Source organism: Procambarus clarkii, chromosome 31 (assembly GCF_040958095.1).
Source record: "Procambarus clarkii isolate CNS0578487 chromosome 31, FALCON_Pclarkii_2.0, whole genome shotgun sequence".
NCBI classification, from domain to species: domain Eukaryota; kingdom Metazoa; phylum Arthropoda; class Malacostraca; order Decapoda; family Cambaridae; genus Procambarus; species Procambarus clarkii.
This window is the reverse complement of record NC_091180.1, coordinates 17,931,307-17,948,294: the sequence shown is the minus strand read 5'-3', so window position 1 is coordinate 17,948,294 and position 16,988 is coordinate 17,931,307. Positions and strand designations below refer to the sequence as shown.

General features: G+C 47.2%; 1 protein-coding gene across 2 annotated transcripts in view; it reads left to right on the top strand.

The window, feature by feature from the left end:
* Positions 1-8,472, top strand: part of LOC123758680 (cilia- and flagella-associated protein 161) — a 67,313-nt gene extending 58,841 nt beyond the window's left edge. For both annotated transcript variants that reach the window (XM_045743218.2, XM_069334422.1), the window contains exons 2-7: positions 4,812-4,889; positions 5,015-5,099; positions 6,164-6,308; positions 6,856-7,099; positions 7,811-7,900; positions 8,125-8,472. In XM_045743218.2, the coding sequence (XP_045599174.2) occupies positions 4,812-4,889; positions 5,015-5,099; positions 6,164-6,308; positions 6,856-7,099; positions 7,811-7,900; positions 8,125-8,403 (921 nt within the window). In that variant the 3' untranslated portion in view covers positions 8,404-8,472. The remainder of the gene's footprint in view (positions 1-4,811; positions 4,890-5,014; positions 5,100-6,163; positions 6,309-6,855; positions 7,100-7,810; positions 7,901-8,124) is intronic.
* The last annotated feature ends 8,516 nt before the right edge of the window (positions 8,473-16,988 follow it).

The window sequence follows — 16,988 nt, the reverse complement described above, 5'->3', positions numbered from 1 at the left end:
AGGTCCCGGGTTACCGTATGAGACGGCAAGCGGCTGGAAAATCGGGTTTCAGAGCTAAAGCTCAACCCGGAAGACAAATAGATGAGTACATATAGATGAGTACACACAGGTGGGTACGATAAGGAGACGCACCATCAGCTGCGGCCAGCTGCAAGCAACAGTCTGTTGGACCAAGTTATCACAAGTCTGGCCTGGCCTCAGGCCAGGCTCCAGGGAGTAAAATAACCCTACCCTTAACCTGCCTCACCCTAGACCATCCCTACCCTTAACCTGCCTCACCCTAGACCATCCCTACCCTTAACCTGCCTCACCCTAGACCATCCCTACCCTTAACCTGCCTCACCCTAGACCAACCCTACCCTTAACCTGCCTCACCCTAGACCATCCCTACCCTTAACCTGCCTCACCCTAGACCATCCCTACCCTTAACCTGCCTCACCCTAGACCATCCCTACCCTTAACCTGCCTCACCCTAGACCAACCCTACCCTTAACCTGCCTCACCCTAGACCATCCCTACCCTTAACCTGCCTCACCCTAGACCAACCCTACCCTTAACCTGTCTCACCCTAGACCATCCCTACCCTTAACCTGCCTCACCCTAGACCAACCCTACCCTTAACCAGCCTCACCCTAGACCATCCCTACCCTTAACCTGCCTCACCCTAGACCATCCCTACCCTTAACCTGCCTCACCCTAGACCAACCCTACCCTTAACCTGCCTCACCCTAGACCAACCCTACCCTTAACCTGTCTCACCCTAGACCATCCCTACCCTTAACCTGCCTCACCCTAGACCAACCCTACCCTTAACCAGCCTCACCCTAGACCAACCCTACCCTTAACCTGCCTCACCCTAGACCATCCCTACCCTTAACCTGCCTCACCCTAGACCAACCCTACCCTTAACCTGTCTCACCCTAGACCATCCCTACCCTTAACCTGCCTCACCCTAGCCCAACCCTACCCTTAACCAGCCTCACCCTAGACCATCCCTACCCTTAACCTGCCTCACCCTAGACCATCCCTACCCTTAACCTGCCTCACCCTAGACCAACCCTACCCTTAACCTGCCTCACCCTAGACCAACCCTACCCTTAACCTGCCTCACCCTAGACCAACCCTACCCTTAACCTGCCTCACCCTAGACCATCCCTACCCTTAACCTGCCTCACCCAGGACCAACCCTACCCTTAACCTGCCTCACCCTAGACCATCCCTACCCTTAACCTGCCTCACCCTAGACCATCCCTACCCTTAACCTGTCTCACCCTAGACCATCCCTACCCTTAACCTGCCTCACCCTAGACCAACCCTACCCTTAACCTGCCTCACCCTAGACCAACCCTACCCTTAACCTGCCTCACCCTAGACCAACCCTACCCTTAACCTGCCTCACCCTAGACCATCCCTACCCTTAACCTGCCTCACCCTAGACCATCCCTACCCTTAACCTGCCTCACCCTAGACCAACCCTACCCTTAACCTGCCTCACCCTAGACCAACCCTACCCTTAACCTGCCTCACCCTAGACCAACCCTACCCTTAACCTGCCTCACCCTAGACCATCCCTACCCTTAACCTGCCTCACCCTAGACCATCCCTACCCTTAACCTGCCTCACCCTAGACCATCCCTACCCTTAACCTGCCTCACCCTAGACCATCCCTACCCTTAACCTGCCTCACACTAGACCAACCCTACCCTTAACCTGCCTCACCATAGACCAACCCTACCCTTAACCTGCCTCACCCTAGACCAACCCTACCCTTAACCTGCCTCACCCTAGACCAACCCTACCCTTAACCTGCCTCACCCTAGACCAACCCTACCCTTAACCTGCCTCACCCTAGACCAACCCTACCCTTAACCTGCCTCACTCTAGACCAACCCTACCCTTAACCTGCCTCACCCAGGACCAACCCTACCCTTAACCTGCCTCACCCTAGACCAACCCTACCCTTAACCTGCCTCACCCAGGACCAACCCTAGCCTTAACCTGCCTCACCCTAGACCAACCCTACCCTTAACCTGCCTCACCCAGGACCAACCCTACCCTTAACCTGCCTCACCCTAGACCAACCCTACCCTTAACCTGCCTCACCCAGGACCATCCCTACCCTTAACCTGCCTCACCCTAGACCATCCCTACCCTTAACCTGCCTCACCCTAGACCATCCCTACCCTTAACCTGCCTCACCCTAGACCAACCCTACCCTTAACCTGCCTCACCCTAGACCAACCCTACCCTTAACCTGCCTCACCCTAGACCAACCCTACCCTTAACCTGCCTCACCCAGGACCAACGTCACCCTTAACCTGCCTCACCCTAGACCAACCCTACCCTTAACCAGCCTCACCCTAGACCAACCCTACCCTTAACCTGCCTCACCCTAGACCAACCCTACCCTTAACCTGCCTCACCCAGGACCAACGTCACCCTTAACCTGCCTCACCCTAGACCAACCCTACCCTTAACCTGCCTCACCCTAGACCAACCCTACCCTTAACCTGCCTCACCCTAGACCAACCCTACCCTTAACCTGCCTCACCCAGGACCAACGTCACCCTTAACCTGCCTCACCCTAGACCAACCCTACCCTTAACCAGCCTCACCCTAGACCAACCCTACCCTTAACCTGCCTCACCCAGGACCAACCCTACCCTTAACCTGCCTCACCCTAGACCAACCCTACCCTTAACCTGCCTCACAGGAAGAACGGACTGACAACAGAGACAATAACAGGAGTGAGAGAGAGCTCTGGGAGTGGTAACATCACCGGAGCTCAACATAAACTGGACAACATCAGCAGCACATGAGAGTCTGGTAATCATTGGAAAGGTATTTACAAAACGTAATAAGGAATCATTGTAGACAGTTTACAAAACATACGTCAGACCATTATTAGGATACGCAGCATCGGAATGAAATTCACACTTTAGTAAATGCTAAAAATTACTAGATACAGCGGAGTCGTGCAATAAAACTAGACCCGGATTAAAGGACCAAGGCTGCGAGTAAATGTTCAAGAATGACCGATTAAGGGAACTCAATGTAACAATCTAGAAAAAAATCCAGAGGAGACATGACCACAACGTTCAAAATACCTAAGAGAGCAGACAAGGTGGATAAAGAGAAAGCAGGACATCTAGACACTGCTTCTAAGAACTGGTCCAGTAGCTGTCCTTCCAGCAGGAATGTTCTCCAGACATGCTTCCTGGTGTGAGTGTTTAGTATGCAGGCCACGTAGGCTGTTGTGGTCAGCGGCGGCTGTTATGGTGGTCAAGGGAGCTATTGTGGCGCCCTTAATCACCCCCACCAGCCTCATAGGCCTTAAACCCAACACCAATCATGTTAGTTCATCAGTAAGGTATTGTGGTGACCTTAATAACTTGTACGAGTGTGACCTGCCTGGTGCTAGTGTGACCTACCTGGGGGGCTAGTGTGACCTGCCTGGTGCTAGTGTGACCTGCCTGGGGGCTAGTGTGACCTGCCTGGGGGCTAGTGTGACCTGCCTGGGGGCTAGTGTGACCTGCCTGGGGGCTAGTGTGACCTGCCTGGGGGGCTAGTGTGACCTGCCTGGGGGGCTAGTGTGACCTGCCTGGTGCTAGTGTGACCTGCCTGGTGCTAGTGTGACCTGCCCGGTGCTAGTGTGACCTGCCCGGTGCTAGTGTGACCTGTCTGGTGGCTAGTGTGACCTGCCTGGTGCTAGTGTGACCTACCTGGGGGGCTAGTGTGACCTGCCTGGTGCTAGTGTGACCTGCCTGGTGCTAGTGTGACCTACCTGGGGGGCTAGTGTGACCTGCCTGGTGCTAGTGTGACCTGTCTGGTGGCTAGTGTGACCTGCCTGGGGGCTAGTGTGACCTGCATGGGGGGCTAGTGTGACCTGCCTGGGGCTAGTGTGACCTGCCTGGGGGGCTAGTGTGACCTGCCTGGTGCTAGTGTGACCTGCCTGGGGGCTAGTGTGACCTGCCTGGGGGCTAGTGTGACCTGTCTGGGGGCCTAGTGTGACCTGCCTGGAGGCTAGTGTGACCTGCCTGGGGGCTAGTGTGACCTGCCTGGGGGCTAGTGTGACCTGCCTGGGGGCTAGTGTGACCTGCCTGGGGGCCTAGTGTGACCTGCCTGGGGGCCTAGTGTGACCTGCCTGGGGGCCTAGTGTGACCTGCCTGGGGGCCTAGTGTGACCTGCCTGGGGGATAGTGTGACCTGCCTGGGGGCTAGTGTGACCTGCCTGGTGCTAGTGTGACCTGCCTGGGGGCTAGTTTGACCTGCCTGGGGGCTAGTGTGACCTGCCTGGGGGCTAGTGTGACCTGCCTGGGGGCTAGTTTGACCTGCCTGGGGGCTAGTTTGACCTGCCTGGGGGCTAGTGTGACCTGCCTGGGGGCTAGTGTGACCTGCCTGGGGGCTAGTGTGACCTGCCTGGGGGCTAGTTTGACCTGCCTGGGGGCTAGTTTGACCTGCCTGGGGACTAGTGTGACCTGCCTGGGGGATAGTGTGACCTGCCTGGGGGCTAGTGTGACCTGCCTGGGTGCTAGTGTGACTTGCCTGGGGCTAGTGTGACCTGACTGGTGCTAGTGTGACCTGCCTGGGGGCTAGTGTGACCTGCCTGGGGGCTAGTGTGACCTGCCTGGGGGCTAGTGTGACCTGCCTGGGTGCTAGTGTGACCTGCCTGGTGCTAGTGTGACCTGCCTGGTGCTAGTGTGACCTGCCTGGGGGATAGTGTGACCTGCCTGGGGGCCTAGTATGAGCTGCCTGGGGGCTAGTGTGACCTGCCTGGGGGCTAGTGTGAAGTAACGTTAACTTGTCTTACAGGAACTCCGGCAGTCAGCGAAGAGGAGTCAGAACGCTGAGAGGTACTTCCAGGAGCTGAGTGCTGCCCTGCTGGAGGAGGTGAGTAGTGGTTGTGGTGGTTGCTGGTGGTGGTTGGTGGTGGTTGCTGGTGGTGGTAGTAGTGGTGATTGGGCAGCCCCCCCCCCCCCCCACAGTAACAGGCAGTAATCAGACTACTCCTACAGGCGGAGGTGTCGGTGTGTCCTGATGGCCTCCTGCACTTTGGCGACACTGTCATCATCCACGCCCCTGTGGTCCAGCCTCACAAAGGTCAGGCTACACCACACTAGGGGGGTCAGGCTACACCACACTAGGGGGGTCAGGCTACACCACACTAGGGGGTCAGGCTACACCACACTAGGGGATCAGGCTACACCACACTAGGGGGGGGTCAGGCTACACCACACTAGGGGGCCAGGCTACACAACACTAGGGGGCCAGGCTACACAACACTAGGGGGCCAGGCTACACCACACTAGGGGGGTCAGGCTACACCACACTAGGGGGGTCAGGCTACACCACACTAGGGGGGTCAGGCTACACCACACTAGGGGGGTCAGGCTACACCACACTAGGGGGGTCAGGCTACACCACACTAGGGGGCCAGGCTACACAACACTAGGGGTCAGGCTACACCACACTAGGGGGGTCAGGCTACACCACACTAGGGGGGTCAGGCTACACCACACTAGGGGGGTCAGGCTACACCACACTAGGGGGGTCAGGCTACACCACACTAGGGGGGTCAGGCTACACCACACTAGGGGGGGTCAGGCTACACCACACTAGGGGGCCAGGCTACACAACACTAGGGGTCAGGCTACACCACACTAGGGGGGTCAGGCTACACCACACTAGGGGGGTCAGGCTACACCACACTAGGGGGGTCAGGCTACACCACACTAGGGGGGTCAGGCTACACCACACTAGGGGGGTCAGGCTACACCACACTAGGGGGGTCAGGCTACACCACACTAGGGGGTCAGGCTACACCACACTAGGGGGCCAGGCTACACAACACTAGGGGTCAGGCTACACCACACTAGGGGGGTCAGGCTACACCACACTAGGGGGTCAGGCTACTCCACACTAGGGGGTCAGGCTACACCACACTAGGGGGTCAGGCTACACCACACTAGGGGGTCAGGCTACACCACACTAGGGGGCCAGGCTACACCACACTAGGGGTCAGGCTACACCACACTGAAGATAAAGAGCAGACTACAAGAGGGTGAGTTAACACTTTAAACAATGGTAGTTGCAAAATTATATATAATAACCCCCCCCCCCTCTACTAGACTGCTGTTTTGACCCAAATTGGGTGATTTCGACAGGAGCGCCGCGCCCCTCCCTCGCCTGCTCAGTATCTGTGACACCCTCACGCCAGGCGCTGCTCAGGAACTACTACCACGACGCTCCTCTCACCGCAAGTCCTGCTCACCATCAACCTGTGGTCAAGAACGTCTTCACTATCCTCCCGTGAGTAAACCCCATCACCGTCTTCTGATTTATGGGAGTAAGTGGTCACCATTCTCTAGTTCACAAAAATGACTCACTATAAAAATGTCTTCTAGAGCTCAGGTTAATGGGCTGTCATTATCCCGTTTCCAGCAAGCATTCAGTCACTATCTTCCAGTTTTCAGTAAGATACAATCACCATCTTCCAGTCTCACCATCCTGCAAGTTTTCAATTGATGTCCAGTCACCATCCTTGCCTTGGTGCCAATCACTAGATAACAATCTTCACTTGTTTGCCAGCATCAACCATCGTTCCTAGGGCCCTATGGCACCCGTCCCATGCCGCCACCTGTCACCCAGACTGTCAGTTACTGTCAATCACCTGTCATTCGCCTGTCAGTCACACATCCCCGTGTTTGTCTAGTAAAATACGTCAATAGAGTCAACTCAGTTTCTATCAGTTTGCCTCAAGTGTTGAATAACTCTATCTTGCTTTGAGTTGCTGTCCGATGCAAAATTGTGTTATACTGTAGTTGCAATCATTATATATATTGTCTGTACGCTCCAGGCGACGGTCGTGTCACGCTCCTGGCAGTGTACTGTGCTACGGTGACCCCTTTGACCTGACCCACACGGCGGCGAGCAGGGAGCGGCTCTATGTCACCTCCCCCGTGGGGTCTGCTCTTCACTCAGGCAGAGAGAGCAGACGCCAGGAGGTCCTGCTGAAGGCAGAGTCGTCAGCCCACTCTGCTTGGCGTCTGCAGCCTAGTGACCCGGAGCTGAGGCTGACGTACGAGGGTCAGCCGGCTGAGGTCAGTAGTCTTATTCATCGTTGCTGAAGGTGGATAAGCAGAGGTTATTCACGCGTTATTCAGCCAGTATATGAAGATGTATTAGTATAAAATGTATTATCTTAATTCTTCCTTCGTGGTCTGACATTGTCACATTGTTCGTCACGTGGTTGTGCCAGAGTGGAGGTGAGATGTCCTTGCAAGTTGTAATCAAGCGCTTGCAGGTGTGTTCTACACGTGCACTCAGGTAATGACTGTGGACGGTGTGACCTGATAGGCGAGGCCGCCGATCAGACGGTGTCAGTCCCGCTGACCCCAATGGTAGTGTCACTGTTGTCACAGTCATCACGGCACCAAGAGTCCAACACGCTCCGGTAGTGAACCACTTACACACATTATTGGCTTACGCGCGTGAGTGTGAGGGGGGGATGTGAGTGTGGGGGGGGGGGGGTTGTGTGTGTGGGAAGAATTTCATAACAGCGGACATTAACCTTTGCTGAAAAATGTCAGTTTTATATTTTGCTTGAATTCACTACATAATATTAATGTTTATATATATATATATATATATATATATATATATATATATATATATATATATATATATATATATATATATATATATATAACATGCTTGATATGTGATATTTTCACTTCTATAATACTCAATGTTTACATTCCACTTCCCGTTTTCTAATTCTCAGTATTTACATTCCTCTTCCCATTTTCTAGGTGGGTGCCAGAGTACAGATGATTCAGACCATGACCAATCAGCCTCTGGTGATCGAGGAAGAGTTCTCAACCAACACAATCTTCGGTCAGGTGAGTGACTGGTGAGGGCAGCCCCTGAGGGGAGGCAGGCAGGTGGTGGTGGTGGTGTAGGGACGCCAGGAAGCATGGTAACGACACCATGCGCACAACTCTACGGAAACACTTCTCCTTGTTTCACGTTAACTGATTTGTTTCGGGGTATATAGGATTCAATTTTTCCCTTCCTACATCTGTCCGTCTCTCCCACTCACACTGACTCTCTCTCTCTCCCACAGGAGCAAGAAGTGAGTGTGGGAGTAGTGAGTCGCGCCACCACAAGAGCAGCCTCTACCGTCGCCCTCCTCACTTGGACCAGGAGGACGTCTCAGCAGGAAACTACAGAGGGAGAGCAGGAACACCAGCAGGAGGCTCAGCAGGAGGAGGGGAAGGAGGAAGAGGCACAGCAGGAGGAGGAGGAGGAGGAGAGGAACGTGGAGGAGAGGATGGAGGGTCTGAGGCTGGTGTTGGAGGATGACGATGATGACGCCTCTCAGGGGGATGGTGAGGCACGATAGTGATGATGATGATGTGGGTGACGGAACAGGTTAGTGACGGGCTACGGTGGTGATGAATTAGAGGGGTGGTGGAGGGAGGAGGGGTGGAGGAGGAGGGATGGAGGGAAGGGTGGTAGAGGAGGAGTGGAGGGAGGGGTGGCGGAAGAGAAGGAGGGGTGGTGGAGGGAGGAGTGGAGGAGGAGGGATGGAGGAGGGGTGGAGGGAGGGGATCACACAGCATCTCCCCCAAAAGCTTGGCCTAACCAAGCTGTCAGATCAGCTTTCAAAGTCGCTCAGCTTAATTGATTGATGAAGATTAAGCCTCCCCCCAAGAGGTGGCACGGGCATGAATATCCCATAAGTGGTAGGAAACCCGCTCTCTGTAGCCTCTTGTGTTACGGGCTCGCCATAGCCCGTGCTACATGGATATATGAGTTCCAAGTAGCTAAATCTAAAACAACTAGAAGCTTCTTGTGACGTAAATGTTCTCGGCGGCTTCTAGCAGTATTCTCAAAAGCTTGATGTGTTCCAGCTGTCGGTGTCAGCTTAAAACTGCTTTTTGTAAAGCTGTTGACTTGTATTAATTTTATCACAATGGTATAACACACAAAACCTCCACTAATCTCACATGAAAGTCATGAACGCATCCGTGAAAGCAGTCATGAAAGCAGTCATGAAAGCCGTCATGAAAGCACTAGACTGGTAATTAAACAAACCAGAACAAACTCTCACCAACAGGTTCTCTTCCCGCCCTCAGAAAGTTAACATATTAATACAAAAATGTTTATTAATGTTAGTGTGTTTATTGTATTACTTTCAAAATACAGTCCTGTATCCGCCAGTTGTCGCGAGATGCGCCCCTTACCTTCTACCTTGTAGAAAACAAAATACAGCTCTGTTACATTACTGTTACAGGTCTGTTACAGCTCTGTTACAGGACTGTTACAGCTCTGTTACAGGACTGTTACAGGTCTGTTACAGCTGTTGCAGGACTGTTACAGCTCTGTTACAGGACTGTTACAGGTCTGTTACAGCTGTTGCAGGACTGTTACAGCTCTGTTACAGCTCTATTACAGGTCTGAAGGGCGCCAAGTTGTCAATAGCCTCATATAATATTTTTGACTCCTCTAATGCCTAATATGTGTGTAGGTCTATGCCTTTTTGGAGAGATATGAAGACATTTAGTCACATGTTCCCAAGATAATGCACTGTTGCTTCATCTCTGCACATATTTAGATCTATGCATCTGCTGAACAGTGTTTTGCACACATCATGACGTCACAGTTTAATTTTCGTGTTCGGGGCAGCGTTTATGACGTCACAACCCCAATACTCTTTCCCGACTGGTGCAGCGTTTATGACGTCACAACCCCAATACTCTTTCCCGACTGGTGCAGCATTTATGACGTCACAACCCTAATACTCTTTCCTGACTGGTGCAACGTTTATGACGTCACAACCCCAATACTCTTTCCTGACTGGTGCAACGTTTATGACGTTTATGTACTAGCTCTATCTATATATCAATCCATTAATGTAACATCACTTGTATGTATATACCTTACCTGAATAAACATCTGAATCTATGACGTCACAACCCCAATACTCTTTCCTGACTGGTGCAACGTTTATGACGTCACAACCCCAATATTCTTTCCTGGCTGGTGTAGCGTTATGACGTCACAAGGATAATAACCTTTCCTGATTGGTTTAGCGATTTTGACGTCATGAGCCCATAAGCATTTCCGTGATTGTTGCTTGTCTCATAATGTCACAGCCTCTCAAAATTGTTTCTAACTCACAATCAAGACGTCACAATGATGATGCCCTAACTACTCATCACCTTCCAGTTAGGTTAATATGGAACAAGAGCAGCATATTTTGGCGTGTAAATTATCTAATATTTTGCTCCAGTTGTAAAGTTTTAACACTTTAAATAATTATTAGTTTAGCGTTAGGCTTTATTTAACTATTCTGTCCAGATAATATATGTATGTCTCATTCGTTCAGCTTATCTTAAAGAGTATCTTTATTACGGAGGTTCCTGCTTGTGTGTGATAGTTATATATATGAGCTGTATAGTTAACAGTGCAACTGCTAGTTGTGTATCTTAATGGCATTGTTATATTAGGTCTCATACTATAGTGTTAAGTCTGACACATATATATTGTTGATGGTAGTTTGTTGCTTGATGTGCTACTGCTCTGTACACACACACACACACACACACACAAGGGGAGGGACGGGTGGTGTGTGTGTGTACTTACGCGCGCACACACACACAAACACACACACACACACAAGGGGAGGGACGGGTGGTGTGTGTGTGTACATACGCGCACACACACACACACAAGGGGGAGGGAGGGGTGGTGTGTGTGTACATACGCCACACACACACACTGTTGATTGACAGTTGAGAGGCGGGACCAAGACCCGAAACTCAACCCCCCCAAGCACAACTAGGTGAGTGCACATCAATCCACTCCAACACACGCACACACACACTCAAGCCAGCAACCACACTCCCAAATACCAACACACGGGGTCCAAGAGCTAATACTCAAGCCAGTAGGCACAAATAGGCGAGTACAATGCAAGCTACGGTCCATCATTGAGCAATAATTGTATCTTACCATTAAAAATAAAATTTAAATACTATGACTATTATTTCCCCATCAAAGACATAATAAATATTTAAAAAAGTTCCATCAAGACGCGACTTTAAACTCCATAATGGACAAATCCACAAGGGCCGTGACGAGGATTCGAACCTGCGTCCGAGAGCATCCCATCGCACATGTATAATGTGTCCCCCCTTGGTGGTGTCTTGGCCCGACCTCAGGCTGTGCTGGTCCAAGGTGTGCCCGCCCTCAAAGGCATTCATCAATTTTAACATTATCATTAACATAACAGCACTAACAAACCCAACTTTGGTTGTGAGGGAGTAAGTCACAGCAGATACACTAGAGGTGTGGAGAGTTTCCACTCTCATTTACACATACACGACATAAAGGTCTATTGTGGCCTAAACGACTTGTCCAGTCATGCAAACAGTTATTCATTGAGAGCTTGTAACGTAGACTTAAGTTAACTGCTGCTGGGTGATAACTGTCATTTACTTTCTCTAAATGTATTTATTTTATTTGTTAGCTATCTTAGCATTTCGAGAATAATGTTGTACTGAAAACAGCGGTAGATTAATATCATAACTATAATGTATGTGTGGAAAGTTAATAAAACCTCGCATTCTTTCACATTCTGAGCTGAAATAAAATACGCAGAAAATTACTAGGCTACAATACATTTAGTCCAGTACAGTTTATCAGAAATCAATATAATGGTAATTATCAATTACCAATTAAGAGGTTCTATTAATGAACCTAATTATTAGTACATCAGACCCGAATTAACTCTGTAAATGAAGAATTAAATAATCATGTAATAGAACTATCAGGTAACTATGAGCGCGCAGTTCCCGGTGCTGGATCATGATGGGTCACTCGCCGTCCTCAACCCCTCGAGTGCGCACTCATCATCTTACTCGTCCTTCAGCTCATCAAACAACGCTCATCAAACAACGCTCAACACGGCTTGTTAGAATCGAAATAACTTGTAGCCTCAGCTCCCCGCTTCACTGGACGAGAGTCTTGCATCACTTAGTGCCACAGATGAAAATAAGTGATGAAGAAGTTACATCAGCACCGTTGGAGTCACGCAGGCGCACCAAACATCGCTCATAACCCACATAAAGGTGTTCAATTCTATGTCACTCTGCAGGTACCAGTATCTGGTCCACTACCACCCATAATAGTGGTAGTGGACCTCACTACCACTAAGTCAGAGTAGTTACATTCAAACGCAACAGGCTACAGTAGGCGGGGAATAAAGAGCTAGACCTCACTCCCCCGTAGTCATTTGTAGACAAGTACTGATAGGTAAGTACCCACAGGAGGGGTATGGGGGACAAAATAAATTAACACAACATACCATATATATACTTACTTTGTAAGAACAGCCAAATTTAAATATTTATTCCAAAGAATATGTGTACAAAGAACGAATAATGTAAATTATGGGTAGAGGAGTTACACAGACTAAGGAAGCCACTGTTACGCAAAGCGTTTCCGGACTAAATCAGGAAGCCTTTTCGACGATCTTATCCTAGTAAACAGCCACAGCATTAAGGAACTAGTTATGCTTCAGAAACTCGCTTCAACAATTGAAACTTCTATTAAATGATTAACCAATGACAAAAAATGGGAGACAATCACTTGAATTCGCTAATAATAACACGTAGCCTATAGAACACCAACATTTCCACAGAGAACTACACAGTTTTTGCTTGCTATAACACCATGAATTGCTTGTTGATATCAACAAAAATAGTGACGTCATGTAAACAACGACCCAGCTGAACACAAATATTTATTCTAACATGGAAATTAACAATTATATATCATTTTAATTGGCCACCATACTATCATTTGACAGTTACTTTAGCAATTTGGTTTAAAGTTACATGTAGAAGTTAGAATTACAATTTTAATTTAGAAATACGTGAGTTTACCTGAAGGCCACCATCTGTAGTGGACGGGGACAGGAAGCATCCGGTTTGTCAATGGTCCCCCTCTACTCCTGAGGATTTTTTTTTCTTTCAATCTTTAATTAGAGTGAGAGGAATCTTATAGAAGCTGGTAAAAAATAATTATAATATAATATTTCCATGATTCAGTGCTTAGCTCTTTATGATAATCAAAAAGTTATTATTTAGTCAAATTTAATTAATTTTTTTGTTTTGAGGCAGGTATTTTTTCCCCTTATTTCATGTATGACTAACCATCCTGTGAGATGGAAATATTATATGAACTTATAGCTAGTTTTTGATCCACACTGTAATCTTTTCACATAGAATAGGGCAGCAGCACATTGCTAAGCTAGTTAATAATAAACAAAAAAAAGTTTTGTCATTTTATGGCTTTGGCGGGTTCTTATGGGTAAAAAACATATTCCTTTTATCTATTCTACACTGTTATTTGTTGAGCTTGAAGCTGTTGCCCCTTGTATGTGTTACACACATAACAGCTGAGTGGACTTCGGATTCGTAGTCCAGAGGTTCCGGGTTCGATCCCCGGTGGAGGCGGAGACAAAATGGGCAGTTTCTTTCACCCTGATGCCCCCCGTTATCTAGCAGTAAATAGGTACCTGGGAGTTAGACAGCTGCTATGGGCTGCTTCCTGGGTGATGTGTGTAACCAAAAAGAGGTCTGGTCGAGGACCGGGCCGCGACGACGCTAAGCTCCGAAATAATCTCAAGATAGCCTCAAGAAGAAGATAAATTATGGTTTGTTGAGCTTGAAGCTGTTGGCTGTTACACGTCTTACATTGAAACTTTTAAAGAAACGGTCTGGATTATTTTGTAATTTGTTTACTATTAATAATAATAATAATAATAACGTTTATTCAAGTAAAAGTTCATACATTCAAAATGAGTTACAAACAGTGTTGTATTTCTAGATAAAACTAGTACATACTATGCGTAAAGCCACTAGTATTTATTTATTTATATATACAAGAAGGTGCAATGGGTTTATGAGGGTACATAGCACTGATGATTTTAAGTTCTTGTAAAGCCATTAACACGCATAGAGTTTCCTGCAATGTAATGTATTGTGTCAATAATATCGGTGTTGTTGTTTTGTTAATCCTTCGACTTCAGTTACGGTCTCTTGGTAAGAAAGTTGACATTGTTCTGAGATAAATTTTGTTCTGCCTTGGTTTTATGTCCAAAGCAGTTATAATTTATGTTCTCTGAACGTTAGGTCTTCAAGTTTATCTACTGTAGTCCAGATAAGGGGTGAACTAGAAATTTGTTTAGCTGTATTATCACGTTACTTTCCTTGAAAGGTTTTTGTGATATTTCTTCTGGATACTTCAGAAAGTTTCGGTGGCATATTTTACCCTAATTCTTGCGTGTTGAGCATCGTTCAGAGTCTGGTGGATCATAACTCTTAGGTCCTTTTGTTTGTCAGAGTGTATTCTTAGATATACATAGATAATAGATATGTGTATTCTTAGATATACATAGATAATAGATATGTGTATTCTTAGATATACATAGATAACATGAAAATGGCCTGTAATGTTATGGCAACTATCTATATGAAAAGAGCCTGTAATTCACAATATTTATTTATTTATATACAAGAAGGTGCATTGGTGGTTAACAGAGAACATAGAAATTAAGTTGAATTTACATTCTTGTAAAGCCTCTAGCACGCATAGCGTTTCGGGCTATTGAAAAGCATATATGAGTCTTCTGGTCCTTTCTCGCGCTCGTGTAGATCATTTTGAAAGGCCTCAATGTCAACTTTGCCAAACGTCTGTTTTGTCATCTGCAAATTTGATATGTAGTTTATTAGGAAAGTTCAAATACATGTATAGTTTCAACATTGACTACTTTCTTGTCATGGTTAGTTAAGTAATTTGTCTGACATGTAATTCATCAGTAGAGTTGAAAGACGCAGTTTTTTTAAATAAGCATTTTGAACATTAATTAAAAATTGTAATTAAACAATGTGACAGTCAATAGCCTCATCTTCAAAGTACAGTAGTTATTTCTATTAACTTAAAATTCCCATTTTCTACAACCAATTTATGAATGAAAAGGTGCCATAGCTCTCCATCTTGATATCTTTATATAACAATTTAACCATCTGTATGATTACTTAGCCATTGTATTTAATAGTAATTGCCACTATTTATTGCTTCTTCGAGCATACAAGCAGCTAATTGACGGTTAAATAAAACGGAAGCAGTGCGATACTAAAACGGAAGAGGATATATAAACACTCCAAGAATATCGCCATATTGGCATCAGCTGTGCTTTTCTTTGATCCGACGCTATAAGTAAAGTGTTAGATGCTTTAAAAGACTCCGGTATTTATGAACTTGAGAACGCCTGTGTGTGTGGGATGGCAAGGTGCCGGCGCTTATAGCCCGGAGATAGGAGTTTCCAGCGCTCACTGTTGTGTTTACTGTCGGGGTGATAGGAGGTGCTCGGGCCGGGATTTGTCTCGCATTTCTCAGATTGTGGAGCCTATACGAGACATGCCGCTGGCTCAACAGCCGGGCCTCTGGTCCAAGCTCCAGGTGCAGAAGGATGATGAGGTCAGTTGCCACGTCAATTGCTTGTAAATAGCTTTTTTTATGTGTGGGTTTGGGTAAAGTGGTTGTGGCTGTGCCCAGCCCCCCTCGGGCGACCACCTGTGTGTCTCTCCTGTCATTATACGCCCATATACGCCCAGGGTACGCCCCCTCCTCCACCCATACGCTCCCGCCGCCCCTCTCACCTCTCCCGGCCTCCCTCTCCTGCTCTACACGCTGACAGTGAGGGTATAATAGTGAGAGTGGCACCGTGGAGACCCCCTACACACACTCCTGGCACACCTGACTTATTAAGCTTCTCCCCGCCAGCTTAATGGGGCGTGGTGCTCAGTCTTGTGTGGTGCTCAGTCTTGTGTGGTGCTCAGTCTTGTGTGGTGCTCGGTCTTGTGTGGTGCTCAGTCTTGTGTGGTGCTCGGTCTTGTGTGGTGCTCGGTCTTGTGTGGTGCTCGGTCTTGTGTGGTGCTCGGTCTTGTGTGGTGCTCGGTCTTGGCTCTACCTGCGGGTTGTGGCTGCTGGTTACTTGTAGTGGGGTCGTTGGCTCGTTATGGGGGTTGGCAAGCTTATGACGAGGCTCGTTTTGGGGTTTAGTTTATTATGGGGGCTAATAGCTGATTGTTGGGGCGTGTCAAGGTTTAACTGTCATGCGGCACTCTTGATGGGACTGTTTGCCTCGTTATAGCTTACTCACGGACGTCTAGAAATTATATATTGTTTATTCTATTTGAGAGAGTTTAATTCAAGTAATTTTTTTGCTTGTACAAATTATTTAAAGATTAATATATTCTTACTGGTGATCAATATTCTTAGGGTAAGATTCAGTAGTAATATATTTTGAAAACAAAAATAAATTAATTTAATACCAAAATTAAAGAATTTGCCATTAGTTAGGAATTATCCGAGTATTGTTAGCCTTTAATATTCTTATAAGGAATTTTCCTAATTTATTAGTTAATATTCTTCAAAAAGGGATTAATATTTTTTGAGTAATATTATTCTAGTCGTGGATTACAATTCATTGTTAGGAGAGGATTTATATTTGATTATGAAAGTTTTATATTATTTGCTTTGATAGATAAATGTTTAATTAGTAATAAATATCCTTTGCTAATAAAATATTAATATTGTTGGAAGGAGGGTAACAATTATTTGCTATTAAGATATTAATGTTCTTTGTTAGGCATTAATGATTTTAGTATGAAATCAATATTTTTTGTTGGCAATGTAATGTGTTATTAATGTATTAATAATGTGTTATTAAATGATTAATATTTTTTGTAATGCATTAGTACTCTTAGTAAGATTTTAATAATCTTTAAGATGATAATTTTCTGGGGGGGGGGGGATGTGCAGGGTATCTGTCAGTCAATTATTCATTTGGTATTATGGTACAGTGGTACCTCAGTTTTCGTATATAATTCGTTCCCAGAGACGGTACGAAAA